Genomic DNA, 18,333 nt, shown 5'->3' on the forward strand with positions numbered 1-18,333 from the left:
GCAGATGTACTCACATCTGCCTGCTGCCACTTCTGCACTGGTGGGAGTGGACTCACTCACAATTTTGCCTACATGGATTGGAATGCTGAGGACTGAGGTAAAGTAACTTTCTCTGGTGAAGGAGAATCCTGCGCAGAGCAGGTAAGTATAAAACAGATTGTAGGGTCGTGCACAAGTACCCATGGGCTTTTCGGGCACTAGGCCCGTGACACAGATAGTGGGCACAAAGCTCTGGCACAGCTAGGTATAGATAGGGAATTATCTGGGCACAAGGCCCTATTTAGCTGGGCTTAAAGCCCATAGTAGAGAGAAGCATAAGGCCCTAGTTAGCTAGGCTTAAAGCCCATAGTTAGGGGCATAAGGCCCAATAAAGAGGGCACAAGACCTAGATGTCCAGTCTGATAGCCTCAATTTTAGAGGAGAAAAAGGAGGCGAATTCAGTGACAGAGAGGGAGAGTGGGATGGGGGTTTGGGAGGGGGAGAAAGTTTAAACGTGACAAAGAGGTGTCAGGGATTGGAGGACTGAGAAGAAATAAGAGAGGTCACTTGGTCAGGATAGGAAGAGGGGAGAGAAGAGCATCAAGAGAAGAGGAGAAAGAGGTAGGGTCCAGAGCATAAAGGTTGTGGTTGTTGAGGGTAGATTTAGGCAGGGGGGTTCAGTGGAGGACGACAGAGTAAAGGAGAGGAAGTGGTGGTCAGAGAGAGGATAGGGGGAATTAGAGAAGTCAGAGAGAGCACAAATATGTTGAGGTTGTGACCAAGACAGTGGGTAGAGGGATGAAGTCCACTGAGTGAGGCTAAAGGAAGCAGAAAGGGCAAGAAGTTTAATGTAGGCGGGGACAGTGGGGTTGTCAATATGGATGTTAAAGTCGCCAAGTATGATGGCAGGGAGGTCAGAGAACAGGAAATGGGGAAGCCAGGCTGCAAAGCTATCAAGAAAAAGGGAAGTGGGGAAGTGCTGTAAATGGGGGAGAAGAGATGGATAGAGTGAACTTCTAAAGAGGAGGAAGAGAGGAAAGGCACAGTGGTAATGACCCGAAAAGTACAGTTAGGGAAAAGAAGAAGGTCCACACTGCCTCCTGGACGGTCATTTGGTCTGATGGAGTGGCTGAAGGAGAAGCCTCCATGGGAGAGACCGGCGGGGGATACAGTGTCAGTAGACGAGAGCCAGGTTTCAGTGATAGCAAGAAGGTTAGGAGTTGGAGATGAAGAGATTCAGGTGGAAAGTGGGAAGAGGGGAGAGGATGGGTATAGGACAGGAGCGAAGAAGGCATGGTGGGGGCTGAGAAAGTAAGCAGAGTCAAAACAATTAGGAATACAGTAAAGCCAGCTGAAAATGCAAATGTGTATACACTCACGACCAGCTGTGTAGGCAGATATCTGTACAGTTTACAGAGTCACAATCTTTTTAGCAGATGGTTATGAAAGGTGAAGATCACAGATTTGAAGGTTAATTGTGTAGCCAGGGCCGTCATCAGGGGCATATGGGGGTGTTGCAATACCGTTGAACATGTACTTTTTATCCACATATTCCCCTAGAGTGTCTGCCCTAGCACACATTATGACTGTGTATTCAGTATGTGTGTTTTCATTCCTATAGCATGTCTGTGCTCACTCACATACTGTGTTTGAATATTAGCTTTAAGATTGATAATATATGAGATTGTGTCATATTATCTATTACACTGTATGTGAGGTATTCATGCTATTCCTAGGGCTTCCTATTGTTTACTTATGCCAACAGAGTACGTCTATGTGTATTCTAGGTCTGCAGAAACAATACATCAATAATTATATTATCAGGTAGACCAGACTATTGTTTATCAGAAGCTATCTTTGTTCACCTAAACAACAGGAGATCTAGCTAGGGGTAGTGTCCCCTCCTCTGTTAAAATCTAGTCAGGCAAGTGTTATGCTTAAAACACAATTGAGTGAATAGTCATCATTACATTATGCTGTAACCATTTATATAGATTGTGTATATTTGGCCCTGCTATTTACATTGCTAGTTACCCACACATCACGTCACGGCTAAAAATGAGAAACTGTAATATTGTACTTTTAGCTACATCTGTAGGCAAACGAGATAATGTTTAGTAGTGTATTCACAAGCCAGACATGGTGGCTTTTTGTGTCTGATTTAAGCACCTTAATTAGAAAATGTGTATTGTATTCCTATGCTCTAATATCCTCAGACACAGCAGACAGTCAACACACCCCTACAGCCTGAGGCTATTCTGTGGGTATAAGAAAGAGCAGTGGAGTGTCAGGGGGGTTGATAAAGGAAAGATCAGGTTGGTGTAGGAGGTAATGGTTCCTGCCAGTTGACGGAGGACAGAGATCAGAAGAAGGACTGCGAAGACCCTTGTTCCTCTTCCTTTGGATAAGTTACCCCAGGTCTTGTGAATCTGTGTGCTTGCCAAAAGCGAGGTGACAGTGAAGCCAGACCACTGCCCTGCTGGCAGTCACCGGGGCTTCGCACTCCCAGGAAAGCGTAAGCCTATAGTCGGATTTCCCAAGATGGCCATAAAAGGACCGGTATTGTATTGTATGTACTATTCATTGTGCATACCTGTAATTGTTACTGCTGTACATATGTTGGTTTTGTGCCTGTTGTTGTTGTTGTTCCATTAATAAAAGCTACCATTGGTTAAGTTGGATATCTGCCTGAGTGTAAGTATTTACCCATGTACAGGGGAACTTAGTAGGCTGTTCACCCTTGGTAGACACCATTCCCTCACAGTGGGGGACAGGTGTAAGGGGCCTGGACTGGTCAGAGGGCCTGCTGCTCGCCAATGATTCTGGCAACTGGCAACGACCCAAACTGCTACTGTTCCTGAATAAATGAATTGGAACAAGCACATAGAAATCTGTTTTTCCCCTACTTGGCATCCTTAACAGGCAACACAGTGCCTTCCACAGTGGAACGCACAGAAATGACATTGGATTTTGCTCTGCCGCAAGTCAGGGTGTTAAACTCCACTCTTCTTCAGTCTTCTCCTCCCTTATAAGTGCTGAATGATTGAGGTGTCAGGGAGACTTGCTCTCTTACTGCTGCAGAGGGAGGTGAGAGTATAAGTGTCTCTGTATTTCACTACAGAACCTTTTATCTGTTCAAGACCCAAAGTCATGGGTGTCTCTTTTACATCATGTATACAGAGCAACTGCTTTGAAAGTGAAAGAGTTTACCGCTTAATTTCTTTCTGTTCCTTTCCTGTAAATCTTATTTTCCATATCCCGTTCTCAGAAACAGAAATAAGTTCCCTCTGCTCTGTTGTGTCTCCTAATTGTGGCCATAAATGTAGCAATTCCATAGATAACCTAGATAAAACTATGCACATTCTCTACCAGAATTGAAAAGATGTGGTTTCATGTTATAGAATGTTAACAGAAATAAAGTGATAAACAATCATCACATTTTTTTAAAGAAAAGTAATGAATCAGCTAAAATGTAAATAACAATTGGCATACATAAGCAGGGCTAATATGAATTAGTTAATACAGTGTTTTTTGTTTACACTACAATTCTGTATAACGCCATCCAAATTAACCACTAGATACATTTTCCATACAAAAGTATATTTAAATTTATTCATTTTTATATATGTTCACCACTTCATAACACCACTCTCAGTATAATACCAGTTTTAATTTGGAATTTTAAAAAGGAGAGGAATAATTATATCTTGAATATTCTTTGGAAGGGGGTTTAATCTGACCGCTATCTTAGAAGTTGTGCTCCACCCCTTTTCCACATTTTTGTTTTGTTAACATCCCAAATACTAATGTTTGGGTAATTGACAGATATGATCGCACTACACACACTGTATGAACAAAAGTATTTGGCCATACCTGTTAATTATTGAATTGAGGTATTTCAATCAAGCACCCAGCCATTCAGTCCCATTTGCAAACATTTGTGATACAAATAAAGAGCTCAGTGACTTCAAGCGTGGTACTGTGATAGGACGCCACCTTTGCAATAAGACGGTTTGTAAAATTTCATCCCTGCTGGATATTCCACGGTTAACGGAACGGGGTCTGATAAGCTGGGATGCTCTGTGACATGTCAATATCCTGGGTTCAAAAACCGGAATGTGAACGAAGTATAATTCGCACCCCTTGTATTGTAACATGGTTTGTCCAGGAGAAAACGTACTTCTTTTTTTGCCTTACTTTCCTTAATGAATCAGGCCCTACATCTTTTGGTTTTGTGTAAGGATAACTGTGTTATACAATGCAGGACAATTAGGTGGTCTGTGTAAAAAAGACACACATATTAAGAATTTGAAAACAATTTATTCTAAAACATATTAGCAAGACATTTATACATGTAATTGTAATACATTTAAACAAATGTTTTGGGAACAATATACAGTATATATTATTGGAATTATTACAAGTAGTAGAGTCATTGCAGTTTAGTGTTTAGAACCCATATACAAATTAATTACTGAAGATTATATGTGTAGTAATAAATGTATTAAGGATCAAAGAAATCCATGTATGTCATGTGTACATATGGTGCAATACCTTTTAGTATAGATTTGTTTTATCTGCAACGTCATCAACTTATTAAAATAAATGGGTTTTTACATTGCTAACATTTATTAAATATTGCATCATTTGTTGAGTGTCTTGTTGAGTGTCTCTCAAGTGTCAATGTTTCCAAACAAATGTTTTCGTGAAAACCGTTAATTATGCCTTCAATGAAAAAATAGCTAATTTAATATATTATATTTTACAGGTTATTTGTTATTACAGTGTCTTTCGAACTTTTCACAGGTTGCCATCAGGTAAAGGCTGGCAAATTTTAGCTCAAGGGGCAAGACTCGAATCAGCAGCCTATTAGGAACATTTGAAAGAAAAAAAAAATGAAGGTGACCTGTTGACCCAGACCAAAGTAGCCCACTATGGGACTGGACCGGGGAGCAGATGCCCCACAGCTAAGCCTGCCTCTGGTTGGGATATAGATTTGTAGTTCTGATATTTAAAAATAACGTCTTGCCATAACATGTCAAAGGCCTCAAGCAATGTGGGAGGCATGCGTGAGACACTGTGGCCAAGATGACCGACAGCACCTGTATAGCTGTACTAAACGCAAGCAGCAAACTAATGAAACACAGTCATATGCACTCTACAACCCTCATAGGTTGTCAATATTAAAAGATTTATATTCCAACTCACACATATAGCTATCAGAAATTGTGTAAATAGTGCTGTTTATAGAACAAATGAAAAGGGACCTGCACACTAAAATGTGGATCCATGTTAGACTAAAATCATTGTAAATCTGTACAAAACCTGTATTCTTAGACTATAAAGTACTACTACAACTATCTGAAATCCCTCCCAGATTTCCAGTGAGGAAAGTCCATTTTTACATTAATTGTACCCATGCAATGGATTGCTTCATTAGAATGTTCATGTTAAAGGGAACTAAAAAAACAAAATAGATATTTTTACATGGATATATTTATAGAGGTGCTAATATTACCCACTTTCCTGGAGTTTGACTGTGTTTTTATCATAGTGTGTTCAGTTGGGAATGGTTTTAAATAAACTGTTCCTGGGAACACTATTTTCACACAAAACTGATAATGGTTGTGTGGAATTCCATGAGTTATACATTATGACAGTATATCTCACACCAGTGCCCCAGCATTCCACGTCAATGATGGGTTCCAGTGAATGTCTCCTTGCTCTTCGAGGGGAGCAGCACGGGATCACAGCAGATATTTGGAAACCCGTCTTATTGGGTGGAACACGATAATCTAAATAAGTAATATTCTGTAATGATGTGTAACTCATCCTTTTAGCGGTGATAGATAACTTGATGCAAAAAAAAGCCCATAAATCACTCCACTCCTGTTTTGGGTGGTAATGGAGATAAATGAGTGCTTACATATAATATCCAAATAAAACTTGGATACCTACAAAATGCAGTACAATGCGTACTATGGTGGGTGCAGGTGACTGTGTTCCTGGTCCTATTAAGTGCAACATCCAGAAAGTAGAGGCTGACCGGAAAGTAATTGTGAGCTATTTATTTTATGGCTCATTTCAGCATAATCTTGTTCCTTTACTATACTGTATAAGCAGAGTTTATTTAACTTCTGTTTAGGATTCTAACATTACTCAGCATAGTGTGTTGACTTTGGTTAGTCTGCTTTAGGATAAAAATAACTAAAAAATGTTGCTTGGATTTTACAGCAGGAAAATGGATTACGTATTGTGTTCCATAGCATACTTGCCAACTCTCCCGGTATGTTCGGGAGACTCCCGCATTTTGCGAGAGTCTCACGGACTCCCGGGAGAGTGTGGCAATCTCCCGGACCTGCCCACTTCCTAGTTTGCGTCATTACGTCATGGGGGCGGCTCCAAAATGACGCGCATTTTGGAGCCCCGTCCCCCATCACGCCCACCTCCCCTGGCAGGCTCCCGGAAACCAACTTTCTAAAATTGGTAAGTATGTTCCATATTATGTTTCAAACATAGATCCCTAAGGATAAACTACACAAATGATTTTCAATTGTTCGAGTGCAGATGATTGTTTACTATTGCTCATTTTGCAGCAGTTTGTCTCCAATGGGGTTAGCCTAAACAGCAGACTTCTAATCGGTGTGTGGCACAACTATTGCCTTTGTTCACGCAATATCACAATTTAACCACATTGTGCGATTAATCTTATCCATTGATTATAATGCATACATCCATTTTTTTAGGCGATTAAATGCAGAAAATGCTATTTTGACCTCTGTAATTAGATAGCAGATAGATTAACATTAAGCGATTATTTGAGCAAAGTATTGCAGTGTTTTCTAAACAATTAGTCTAAATGAGATTTAATTACAGAAACTAAAAATAACCTTTGTGGTTTAGGTTTAAAATTCAAAATGAGAGCAGACTTTGGTGAGCAGTCTTCAGTAAAAGGATCCTGAAACTGAGGCAGTAAGGTCAGCAGGTCTGAGCTCTAAAATTCACCTATTTCTCAACAGTTCTCCCTGAACACAGCTTTGGCTAACAATAAACAAAGTTATTAAAGCTTACCGGCAGGGCTATCTGGAAATCCTGCCCTGTTAGAACTTGCTGAGTAGCAAAGTTGATATACATTACCCAAGGTGACAGTTGGTTTGATTATTTGTTTAAATGGATCAATCACAATGATTTATACAGTCATAGATGTACATGTGCTCATTCAAATAGATCCTGGATACATGCAGCGCTGGGAGTGCATAGAATACAATTAATAATATTTAGACCCTCCAAAATGACCTCTGGCACCCTTTACAAAATACCCCATAACTGAAGTTCCCACTTAATTGACTATTGCTGTTACCTGGGTTGAATTCATTATTTGATAATAAAGGTGTTTTTTGTTACCTGCAGTCAGGAGCCGGACTGCGCTGCCTACGCGATGGACGCCGCAGCAGCACTCAGTGCTGGATGATTTAATCAGCCCAGATCGATTAAATTTTACACTTAATGAATAGGGTGGACGGACTGTCTTTCCTCCTATGCTGTGAGCTACAGGGACTGTCGTCAAATAAACTAAAAGTGAGTAAATGGATAAAAAAAAGCTGGCACTGGGCAGTCAGGTAGTTTTATTTAAGGACCATCAGACCCACAGTCTTGTTTATATGTGCATAATGCCATAACCACATATTATAAATCACAAGCGTATTTGAAGTCCATTTGAATAAAAAAAGACGTGTGCCCACTGGTGTTTTATGCAGAGCACAGAACTCGTGACTTAAAATATCCACATAATATACATTAGGGGATCTGCTAATGTATATTATTACACAGCTGCTAATTAATAATGATATGTAAAAAACAGAACTGTTTATACAGTTATAAATCATAATTTATTCATTTTAGGGCAATGTTAGGTAGAGCATATTGCATAGAAACCAGGTTATAAGGAAATGTATAACTGCTATCAAAAATACATATAAGAATTTTTAGTGGCCTGTTGAGGATATTTGGTATAGGATGTAGACATGAAAAGATTGTGCTGTCTCTCTTTAGCAGAATATATTTATATGCAATATACTGTATATATGAAAGAAAAGGCAAATACAGGCCTGCAAATAACATTGTTGCATTATAACCTTTTCAAAAGGTGTCAAAATCCCCAGGACATTTTCTTGCAGTTAGGATTGCCTAAATTCCCTAATAAACATAAAGTCTGGTTTTTTTTATACAACTGCCAGGATTTCTGTTCATACACCTTACAGGATTTAATTGAAAATACAATAAAAACAATTGAAAATTAAAATTAAAAAAAAAGAAATGTCTGAGAGCTTATTCACAATGCATTATTTTAACACATTATGTCAATGATTTATATAAGTGCTGAATACGTGGCATCATCTTTGGATTAACCCTTGTTGCATACCTCAGAATACAGTGGGACACTGAACCTTTCATTGTCAAACTAATAACAAACAGTCCATTCTCCTATGCATGCAGCATAGAAAGTATAATGCACATAAATACAAAAATCTGGCATGACATAGGGGCTGGCTGGCAAATTTTTGCCCTGGGGGCAACACTCGACTCAGCAGCCTTTTAGGAACATTTTAAAGGAAAATAAAATGCAGGTGGCCCAGTGACTCAGCTCAAAGTAGCCCATTATGTGATCGGCCCGGGGGTAGGATGCCCCCCAGCCTAGCCAGCCCCTGCTTAGACATCTGTGGTCACTGATGCATATTAGGTTCTTTCTCAAATTCAGTCCAGTAAAAAAAAAAAGCAGTTGTGAACTAGTAGATGGAGAAGACATAGCGTTCAAAACATATTAAACATCAAAAGTGATCTTGGATAATGTCCTGTAGCCTTCAGGTAGTACTGTCTGCATAGCTTCCCATCAAGGCCTTTTAATCAGTGACCAAATTATTAAAACTTGTCAACAGTCAAAACAGTAGACTGCAAACGAATATTACAACATAGTAACAACATTTGAAAAATGTTAAGCTATTGTTCAGTAAGCTTGTTTTCTTTTAAAAGCAACAGTCCAAAAAATAATAGACTGAGCCTGTACCTAACCGAAAAAGTAACTAATGGACAAGTTGAACTGTATTATCTAATCAGGGCTACATCCCATGCCTTTAACCACAATCCATGATGTAAACTCATGTTGTTAGATCACTGCTAGTAAAATCACTTAACATTTTCTGTAGTAATAAGCTTATATTAGCTGCACAAACTGTGCTGTTACATTTCCTTAAAATTATAAATTCACTATGAGTTCACTGAAATCTCAATGTTGTACAGCGAGGACAATATGAGAACTGATCCTGGTGTTTAAAATAGAAGGCAAGAAACCTTCATTGCAGAAACTTTTGGGTTTAGCACAGGTCATGGAGGACTATTGTAGAGTGTATCCAGAATCCACTGAGTTGGAGATTAGTTCATGAATCCACAGTACCATATGGCTGTATAAGAGGCTATACATTGTAAGCATTGTGATTCCTAAGTTAAAAAGCATCTTCAGTTCCATCACCAGTAGATAAAATCCATCCCAAACCGTAGCCGGCAACAAGTAAATTTCATATGAATAATCCTAATGTAGTGGTCATGTGAAAAGCTGATTTATCCTTATCAGGATATGGTGCTAGATAAGATATCAATTAGATTATCAAATCCATAAAGATAACCGTCTTCCCGGTTCCCCTCTTGCCAGGGAATACGGTGGTCCAGTGTCTGCCCCTCGGGTAGGCATGTTGTTTTTCCAAAATCAATAAGCCATATGTTGCACTTGCCTTTCTTGTCATGTACGAACAGCAATGAGCTTCCGATCACCTGAAGAGAGCAAAGGCTATTTTAAAGCAATCTAAACAGAGCTTTTGTAAATACCCAAACATGCATAAGTATTGAAACAGCTTGGCCTGTGGAAAAAATGTTACAATAAACAAAACAGTTGTCAATTATATTGAAAAGTTGTTTGAGTCAGATACATTTCAGTTCCCTCCACACGACTCTCACCAGACACAGTCCATAGAAGAGAGAAGTCCCAGAATGGGTTATAGAGGTAGGCCAAACAGTCTCATCATCCCTGCTCTAAAGATGCTCAACACTCATACTCACTGTAGCATACAAGCAGATAAGAAGTACCTGAAGTAAGTGAAAATGTTAGGACCTCCTTGTGGGTAAGTTGGATCCTTACAACAATCTCGCCAGAGAGCACTTGCAGCTTGTCCTGGGGGTAGGTTTATCAAGCTGCGGGTTTGAAAAAGTGGAGATGTTGCCCATAGCAACCAATCAGATTCTAGTTGTCATTTTGTATAATGTACTAAATAAATAATAACTTGAATCTGATTGGTTGCTATCGGCAACATCTCCACTTTTTCAAACCTTCAGATTGATAAGTTTAGCCCCCAGAGTGTGGTGGTTCAGTCTGAAGTATGCACTGTCCTTGTTTTTCTGGCCTATAGTAGATCAGTATTGTATGGTGAGCTGAGCCCAGTTATTTTTTCTAAGATGCTTGAACGGAACTCTCTCTCTGTACCATAAGGTCAAACTTTCATTAATGCACACGGATGCTGGAAGACAGATGGACCTCTAAGCCTTTATCGGTGTCCCAAAGCTCCTTCCTGTTTTATGACACTTCTGACCATTTCTCCTCTTTATGCCCTGGAAAGACCAGCCCTTATTATCTGCTTAATGTCCCACTAAATACTGAATTAAGAGCTGGAAGCTTGGTGAGTAATACAATAGAGAATAAGACTGAACACAATCTCATTCTTTGCCAGGAGCAGGTCCTCTCTGTCACATCATGTGACAATGCAGGGAAGTCAGGCAGAGCCAACAGCATAACTGAGATGAGTGGAGGAGAGATATGCTGTCTGCACCCCATGGTCTCCTGCCTTCCTCTGTGGAAAAGAGCTGCATGATTCCTGATTACTTTATTAAAGCAAAGTAAAACATGTGTAGGCAATTAGTTAGGCAGGCCATGTTATCCACTGTTGTCGGCTGCACTTATTGCCCTTGATTTGTATCAGGTTGTCCATCACTATTCTCAGGGCCATCTTTTCTATTGGGCACGATGGGCAGGTGCCCGGGGGCCCCACGGGCAAGGGGGCCCCATATGCAGGCCTCTTAATTAGAATAAATAATCCTGCAAAAAAAAAAAACTTGCAAAAAAAACCTTCAAGGGTCACTGAGCAAGTACATCTATCTATCTCTATCTCTATATATCTATATCTATATCTGTATCTCTATACATCTATATCTATATATATTCTATATATGTAGGGGCCCCGGTGCACTGCTTTGCCCGGGGGCCCATAATGTTGTTAAGATGGCCCTGACTGTTCTGCAGCCTAATGCAAGTGGAAGCTGCTGCAAATGGAAGTGTTGTAAATTGCAAATTGCCCTCTCACCTCATGATGCTTGAAGAACTCTGAAGACTCCACAACAGTCCTGATCTCCTGCAGTCTGCCGAGATATTTATTCTGCAACAAAATAAAAGGTTACAATAAATTCAATGTAGAAAGTTTCAGAATTCAACGAAACCACTCCATGGGAGACACATCTAAACTTTCCCTTTTTAACCATAATAAATATTTATGAATATGTCTCTGCACTGACTACCAAATCTGTCCAGTTCCCAACTTCAACATAAAAATTGTGTTTATTTTCTTGGGAGTTTTAGTCCTTTTTGGCCTTTGTGGTATTAATCACATATGGAACCCAAGCAATATTGTACCTGCTTACACCAATCTTAAGTCATTCTCTGAAATATTTGAACGTCCCAATTATTATATTTGTCCACGTACCAAAATAACTTTGTTGCCATCAATGAATTCAAAGAAAGATTTGTGAATTTGGTCTCGTGTTTTTGTTGTTTTGAAGTTCGTGTTGCATGTTCCGTCACCTTTCTGGAGAAATACAAGAAAAGTTTCATAATTATTATGATATATTATTTCATTTTACTACCAATCCAAACTTTATACTAGTAACAGAATATGTTTCCAAGATGTAATTGGATGGCAGCTAAGTATATATCATGGACTAGACCATCAAGAAGTTCAGTAACAATGTAAGAATAATATACATAATAAAAACAAGTAAAATAAAAATTTATGTGTATAAAGCAAATGAGGTGAATGAACGTTATAATTATAAAATACAATGAAAAGTTTTGTTTAGTTTTAAAGGTTTTTTTTTAGTCTTTTATTTTATAGGTGCAAAATTAAATCTTAAGAATGGATCTATGGAAATGATGTATTGATAACTGATAACTGTGGGTAACATCAGGCTCTCTGAGTATGTGCTGCATGATCTGATTATTATAGTCACCATTACTAAGTTTTCTTGTTAAACTATCCTGCCATTCTCTGCCTTATTGCTAAATTATCCTTCAGTTTGAATTGCTTCATGTGAATATGTTTCTAAACTATTTACTTCCCATTAACTTCCAACAGTATATATTGTATATTTCATAAGACAGACACAGCGTTCTCAGCACTGAGAACTGTTCTGTAGGAGGTTATCATCATCATCAGCAGCAGATGTTTACATAGTGATAGTGCCACTAATTCCGCAGCGCTGTACAGAGAACTCACATCAGTCCCTGCCTCATTGGAGCTTACAATTTTAAATTCCCCAACATACACACACTAGGGTCAATTTGATAGCAGCCAATTAACCTATCAGTATGTTTTTGGAGTGTGGGAGGAAACCAGAGCACCCTGAAGAAACCCACGCAAGCATTGGGAGAGCATACAAACTCCACACAGATAAGGCCATGGTCTGGAACCAAGCTCATGACCCCAGTGGTGTGAGGCAGAAGTGCTAACCACTAAGCCACAGTGCTGTCCCCAGTTATGTGGGACATCTGTCCTCAGAGTTTTGCTTTGATGTTATCAGGTGATATCACAGCAAGCTTGAATTGGATTAACAAAGTATGTTAGGGTAAATATGAACACATAAGAAACTTTCACTTTTGGGTTTGGTTGTCCTTTAAAGTTAGGCATTTTATGCACAAACACATACATACACATGTGTTTCTGAAAACACATCCGTTAGGTTTCTGCTTTTTGGAATTTTGAACAATGTCGATAGATTCTCAAGGTGGACGTATGATGTTCACTATTGGCTAAATAGTGCTATTTGTCCTATCAAGCAGAACAGTCCTCACACAAGGCAGATTTGTTGTGAAAAGACCCATTGTTAAAATTCTCCAGGTAACAATGCCCTGAGATTCTGTTTCCATATAAACAAAACACCTTTGCCAATTGAAATGTTCCCTTGACAATTCAGAGCTGTATGCCTCTAACTTAACCGATCCTGGATCCCAACACATCCTGTGTTACCATCAACCTCTTCTCCCACACAATACCCCAATGCACTGTGGAATAACACGGCTCCATTAAACCACATACTCCACAATGAATTGGGACATTGTGTGAGAATGAGACTAGTGTAACTTGATGAGGCATTCCTCTAATATTATGTGCTGACAGCCAGGAGAGATAGAGGTACTCAGCGCCGAGGGTCTTCAGTGAGTATGTGAAATTATACATGACATTATTTAAAGGTGGATATTCTATACAAGTGGTTCCCAAACTTTCTCAATTCGAGGCACCCTTAGAGTCTCCATAATTTTTTCAAGGCACTCCTAAGCCAAAATAATTACAGAGTAGTCCCGTTTTTAGGTTGTTGGGTCAAAATAACGTAATAATTATTTAGGTCAGGACAGAAACACTTGTTAAGTTGTTTGCAAAAATAATACACATAAATCCAAGGGAAAAGACTATATATATATTTTTTTCAATTATATTTCTTTCAAAGAGCACTCATTAACAGGAATAAGATCAAGCAAAATAAAACAACAATATGTACAAAAAATGTGCCTGGTTATTATTATTATTATCATTTATTTGTTAGGCGCCACAAGGTATCCGCAGCGCCGCACACAGTACTAACAGTAGACTATACAGGGTGAAACCATACAGAACAATGAACAAAAAGTACCAATACTTCAGAAACTCCGGGGAGTCATATGCAGTAAAGACGGAGCGGAAGAACAGGTATGGAGACAGGAGGGGAGGGGGCCCTGCTCATACGAGCTTACATCCTAAGGGAGGGTAAACAGACCAGGCACAAGAGGAGCCAGTTGAGGCAAGAGGAGAGAAGGGAGGACGAGCTAAAGGAAGAAGATGGGGGTTAAGTAGATGGTTGGTAGACTTTGAGGAAGAGGTGAGTTTTGAGTGCACTTTTGAAGGAGAACAGAGTAGGAGAGAGACGGATGGAGCGAGGGAGGTCGTTCCAGAGAAGGGGTGCTGCACAGGAAAAGTCTTGGATTCTGGAGTGGGAAGAGGTGATAAGAGTGGAGGAGAGGCGGAGGTCATTGGCCGAGCGCAGGGAGCGGGCAGGAGTGTTATTAAAGAATGTTATAAAACTACCAAAACTACCAAACGTATTTAATAATGGAATGTGTGCGCCTTGGGATCAGATTGAACACTGCCTCCCTCCTCTGATTTTTGAATGGTACTTTCTTTTTATTACAGCAACAGTTAAAAAACCCAGCTTCACACAGATATGTTGTTGCAAATAGAACGAGGATTTGCTGTGCTTTAGCACTTCGCATCGGATATTCGTCTCTAATGGATATCCAAAATGGTTCAAGTCCCATGCTGCTAAAGTTTACTTTTAAAGTCTTGTCACAGGAGAGCTTAATGAGTTGTTCTTCTTCTATAGAAGATGGTGCCTTAGTACTGAATGGGTCTTGGATCCATACAAATTTCTCCATATCCTCTGGAAAATATTTTTGAAAGAAGTCACTGAGCGTTGTTAGGTGCTGCTCAAAAACCGATTGAAGTTCATGTGTCAAATAAACATCATTGGATGTAACAAACTGATGCAACAAGGGGAAACCGTCATTGTAACCATCTTCGTTTAATTCTCATTTCCATAAAAGCAGTTTTTTCCCTAAAAGCTGATACCTTCTCTGAGATTTTAAGAATGTGGGTGTTGCTTCCCGGCAGTGAGAGATTCAACGCATTCAATCTGTCAAGCAGATCACACTGGCATGTGAACTTGGACAAAAAAAAAACCCGGTATCCAAGTAATTATTGGAACACTCCTGTACTTCTTCTACAAGATAAAAGTAGAGTTCCTGCCGTAATTCAAAGACACAAGAAAGTAATTGCCACAGAAGAGCCATCGTGAGCTACAATAGTACAACACAGATGTGTGCTCAGAGCCCATAACCTCACACATTTTTCTTGTAAGAAAACCTTGCCTTATGTGTTGGAGGTTTTTGAAGTTCACCACTTTCAACACACTTTCCATGACTGCATTCAGTAGAGGACTTACTTTGATGCAAGGGCTTCCCTGTGGATAATGTATCGGGAGCTTTACTTCTTATGAGTGCCTGCAATCCTCCATAACAGCCAAACATAGAGTGACCACCATCAGTCCAGACATCAAAGCACATTGTCCAGTCTAAGGTGTTTTCTCTTATAAAAGTATCAATGATCTATAACAAGTCTTGTGCCTTTATACCAGTGGCGGATCGCCCCCCCCCCCCCCCCCACCTAGTAGGGGCTTGCTGCCCCGCTGCTGTGATTGTGTTTAGAACACAATCCGAGCAGCCGGGCAGTACATTGTCCTCTGCCTGTCACTGCCGAGCGGACCTGCACATAGCGTGCAGCCACCGGCAGCCTCAGAAGTCAGAAAGGGGGCGGGGCCTAAATCCCCCCCCCCCCCCCCCCCCCCCTAAATCGTCCGGGGTACAAACATTTTCTAGATCCGCCCCTGCTTTATACCTGTGGTGCACAATATTGTCACCGTCTACAAAGAGTGTAGCAAATCAAATGAGCATCCTTGCTACTGTCTGTTTCCTTATCTAGTTGTAGCTGAATTTCTTCCTTTTAATTTTTTCAACTAACTGGTCATTCAGATCTTCATCCATATGTTTCATTCTGTGACTGATGGTATTGTTGGATAAAGGTACTTTTGGAAGCAGTTTTCCCACTGATTCCCCAACCACGATGTCGACCATATCCACTGCAACCGGTAATATCAGTTCTTCTGCGTTGGTGTGGGGCTTTGTACATTTCACAACTCTCCATAAGCCACCTTGTAAGTTGCTAGCAAAGCATTGCTTGGTATGGATGCCTGTTTAAAAAGGGTACCTTTTTGGTCTTTCAATTTTTAAACTTTCTGGTGAAGTAGTCACATGGTTTATTAGCCATGTCAGGGTGATTGGTCTCTAAATGGCATTTTAGTTTGCTTGGAATCATGCATTCTGGAGATAATATTTTCATGCAATAATACACACTGTGGACGCTTTTCATGGTTGACATCTACAGACCTATAATCGAAGTCTAGTATCGTCGTATCTGCAATGTTTATTTTTCTTCCCAACTTTTCCACTGATCTTTGGTTCGTTTTTCTTCTCTTCATTACCACACTTCTTTCCAGTATTCAAAAATCTTTCCATTTATTATGCAACAAAATAGATCCGTCCTGAAGCAATCACAGTAAATAATTATTATAAGTTGAAGTCAAATCCTATGTAGCTCCTATACGAGAAGTAAAATTGTGCTTAAAAGAAACAACACCATACAAACAGCGAGAACAGCGCAGAGTGACACTCCCCCATAGTGTAGCCTTAGTATTGCTGTATATGTCCAAAGTATATCCCCTAGTTATGGCTTTCCTCTGTCTGCAACAGTCACTGGTCAACTAAATTAACCAGCACCTATCGATACATTAACCAGCGCCTAACGATACATTAACCAGCGCCTATCGATACATTAACCAGCACCTATCGATACTTACATTAACCAGCGCCTATCGATACCTACATTTACCAGCATTTATCAATACTTACATTAACCAACATTTATTGATACTTACATTAACCAACACTTACTTAATTCAATACATAAAGATGTGTTAAAATGTATCTAATTCCCAGGCACCTCACTTAAAGAAGTGAAGTGACAAGTTCTTCATAAAGCACCATAAAAACATAGGAGTCTTCAGGGAAAAACATATTTAAAAAGCTATAAAACATTTCCTAAAAAATATGCTTAGCACTGCCCCCCTGCCTTGCTTATCCCGCTGACAACCGTCCCTGGCAACGGTACCCGTGTGAGTTCGCAGCTGCACCCCAGGGTGCACAGTTTGGGAACCGCTGTTCTCTACCATTTAATAAAGGAGACATATATTCCAATATCACCAGTCAGTCATAACAAACTTGAACACATGCTGACCTTTATCCCCTCAATCCTAAAGCCTAAAGTCGACGTTGAGCTAATAGTCTCTCTCCATTGCATGTATCGAGGTTTGGTTACTGCTTGCTGAGCACTTTCCTCCTCGGTGGGGGCATGAGGATCCACCTCAATCATTTTCTTATACATGTCCTTCCTTAACTTTGGCTTTCCACGGGCTTTTGTCAATTCTTCTTCCAGATATGTCCTGCAGGTGCAAGGAGATATAAAATCAATAAGCAACAGGAAAATCAAATATACACACTGACTGCAGCTTTGGAAAAACTAAATGTAACAAATGTGTCCTTACTATGAGCTCTCTTTAACATTGGATGGTAAAATAACTATAGTATGAGGTATTAATCGCTGTCAAGAAATGAAAGACTATATATAACCCCAATAGTGTAGTTCTATAGGAAATGAGCAATGGTCAATAAAATAAACCAATATTTGCTGAAGAAGCAAGATAACATCATCATCTATTTATATAGCACCACCTACTCCACAGCGAGCTCACATCAGTCCCTGCCCCTTTGAAGCTAAATTCCCTAACTTACACAGACCTAGGCCAAATTAATAACAGCCAATTAACATACTAGTATGTTTTTGGAGTAAACCGGAGCACCCGGAGGAAACCCACGCAAACACGGGGAGAACATACAAACTCCACACACATAAGGCCATGGTCGGGAATTGAACTCTTGCCCCCAGTGCTGTGAGGCAGAAGTGCTAACCACTAAGACACCGTACTGCCCATAACAGAAAAATGATCTTCCAATGCATTTGAATGGATAGGACCTGTTGGTGAGCTCAAGTAGGTTATGGAAATACTTATGTATATATTTCTGAATGCAGCTAGAAGCTCTTTCTTATAGGGAATTATATATTTTAAAAGGCAATTATACTAAAATCGGGTTTTGAAGATGCAACTTTTTTGCAGATTTCACCATATCACTATGGAATCATAATTGATCACTTTACTGGTTAATAAACCCACTTCAGATATCAAGAGAAGATATGAAATATTTTGGGAGGAGCATTCGTACAGGGAAAGTTCAGCTCCCAGAATACACCCAATATTTCTTTACATAGGTCTTAGAAATCG

The 18,333-nt window shown here is 39.7% G+C and overlaps 1 protein-coding gene across 1 annotated transcript in view; it reads right to left on the reverse strand.

The window, feature by feature from the left end:
- Positions 1-4,279: 4,279 nt before the first annotated feature.
- The window catches only part of ITPKA (inositol-trisphosphate 3-kinase A), a 90,856-nt gene continuing 76,802 nt past the window's right edge, over positions 4,280-18,333 (reverse strand). Inside the window, exons 4-7 of the mRNA XM_075192770.1 lie at positions 17,232-17,436; positions 11,781-11,882; positions 11,385-11,456; positions 4,280-9,804 (exon numbers count right to left, since the gene is read on the reverse strand). Of these exons, the coding sequence (XP_075048871.1) occupies positions 9,604-9,804; positions 11,385-11,456; positions 11,781-11,882; positions 17,232-17,436 (580 nt within the window). The 3' untranslated portion in view covers positions 4,280-9,603. The remainder of the gene's footprint in view (positions 9,805-11,384; positions 11,457-11,780; positions 11,883-17,231; positions 17,437-18,333) is intronic.

Source organism: Mixophyes fleayi, chromosome 12 (genome assembly GCF_038048845.1).
Source record: "Mixophyes fleayi isolate aMixFle1 chromosome 12, aMixFle1.hap1, whole genome shotgun sequence".
NCBI lineage: Eukaryota > Metazoa > Chordata > Amphibia > Anura > Limnodynastidae > Mixophyes > Mixophyes fleayi.